This window comes from Gambusia affinis, linkage group LG11 (assembly GCF_019740435.1).
Source record: "Gambusia affinis linkage group LG11, SWU_Gaff_1.0, whole genome shotgun sequence".
Classification (NCBI taxonomy): Eukaryota; Metazoa; Chordata; class Actinopteri; order Cyprinodontiformes; family Poeciliidae; genus Gambusia; species Gambusia affinis.
Genome location: NC_057878.1, coordinates 12,996,539 through 12,997,805, shown reverse-complemented (window position 1 = coordinate 12,997,805; position 1,267 = coordinate 12,996,539). Strand labels below are relative to the sequence as shown.

General features: G+C 41.8%; 1 protein-coding gene across 1 annotated transcript; it reads left to right on the top strand.

Moving 5' to 3' along the window:
• The first annotated feature begins 350 nt into the window (after positions 1–350).
• On the top strand, positions 351–1,037 carry LOC122839434 (NAD(P)H dehydrogenase [quinone] 1-like). The gene is made up of 3 exons (XM_044130987.1): positions 351–463; positions 528–629; positions 696–1,037. The coding sequence occupies exons 1-3, from the start codon at positions 386–388 to the stop codon at positions 990–992; spliced, it is 477 nt and encodes a 158-aa protein (XP_043986922.1). The 5' UTR covers positions 351–385; the 3' UTR covers positions 993–1,037.
• Positions 1,038–1,267: the final 230 nt, after the last annotated feature.

The window sequence follows — 1,267 nt, the reverse complement described above, 5'->3', positions numbered from 1 at the left end:
ACTTTGCCGACTGGTCTTGTTCTCCTCACAACAAAATCTGCCGTCACCCATACAAAGCAATAATAGACATCTTGACTGAGATTAAAGTATGCATGCAGAACATTATAAGGAATATCTTGTTGGCTGCTCTGAAAGGATCTACAAATCCAAAGATAAAATATTCCACTGTTTATTTTCCTTGGTATTTTCTTGAGCTTTAGGTGTTCCCAGGGCATTTTTTAAAATATACACCTGAAAATTGTAAACTTTTTTTTTAATCAACATTAACATGTATCTAGACTAACATCACTGAAAAGCTGCTCTGACAGAACTGATGATGTTAATGATCCTCTTGTTTCTTCCCAGCACTTATGGATAGACATTACTGCAGTCCACGATCGTATCTATGATATGGCTTGATCGGGTGCTCACCAATGGCTTTGCCTTTTCACAAGAGAAACCCTACGGCCTGGAAACCTTCAAGGTAAGAATTCAATGACTGGTTTGCAGAAATCCAAACATGCTGTGTTCAACCTGTTTCCTTCTAGGACAAGAAAGCCATGCTGTCCTTAACCACTGGGTCTCTAGAATCCATGTTCAGTCCAACTGGTATTAATGGAGACATGAACGTCACACTGTGGCCACTACAGGTAATGTAGTGTCTTTACTGGCTCCACTTCAACGTAGTGGAAACATAACAAAGTCTTTCTCTGCAGAATGGCATCCTGCACTACTGTGGCTTCCAGGTTCTGGCCCCTCAGATCTTCTGGGCTCCGGCTCTTGCTGCTGCTGAAGATCGTCAGAACATGCTGGAGAGCTGGCGCACACGACTGCAAGGCCTGCTGGAGGAGAAGCCCCTGTCCTTCACTCCCTTGGACTGTTTTGATGAGAAGACTTTCCAGTTGAAGCCTGATGTCCATGAGAAACATGCCAGTGAAGAGTTTGGTCTGACTGTGTGCATCCACCTGAACAAACCACTGCCTCCTCACAACCAGATGAAGGCTGGATGCTGAGATGTTGCCATTTTATGATCAATAAAAGCTGATTAATTCTGGAGATGTGAGGTTTTCAAGACTTCAATTTGCAAATTTTTCCCAGTCTAAATGTGAACCAAACCTGTTAAAATTAAAGGAATGATTTTGAAAATTACTAACCTACAAGTGATGTAATTCTGGCAGTGACTGCTGAATTTGATGAGTGCTGAGATTCTCCCAGCTGTATTTTCAGTGATTTAAAAATGTGTAACCACGAAGGAGAACCAGAAGATAAAATGTAAAGGTCAGTTTCA

What these genes read in the sequence shown, in the direction of transcription:
- LOC122839434 (XM_044130987.1), top strand. Translation starts at nt 386, where the DNA reads ATGATATGGCTTGATCGGGTGCTCACCAATGGCTTTGCCTTTTCACAA. An exon ending in ACGGCCTGGAAACCTTCAAG is followed by an intron (nt 464 to 527) that starts GTAAGAATTCAA and finishes GTTTCCTTCTAG; the next exon opens with GACAAGAAAGCCATGCTGTC. An exon ending in TCACACTGTGGCCACTACAG is followed by an intron (nt 630 to 695) that starts GTAATGTAGTGT and finishes CTTTCTCTGCAG; the next exon opens with AATGGCATCCTGCACTACTG.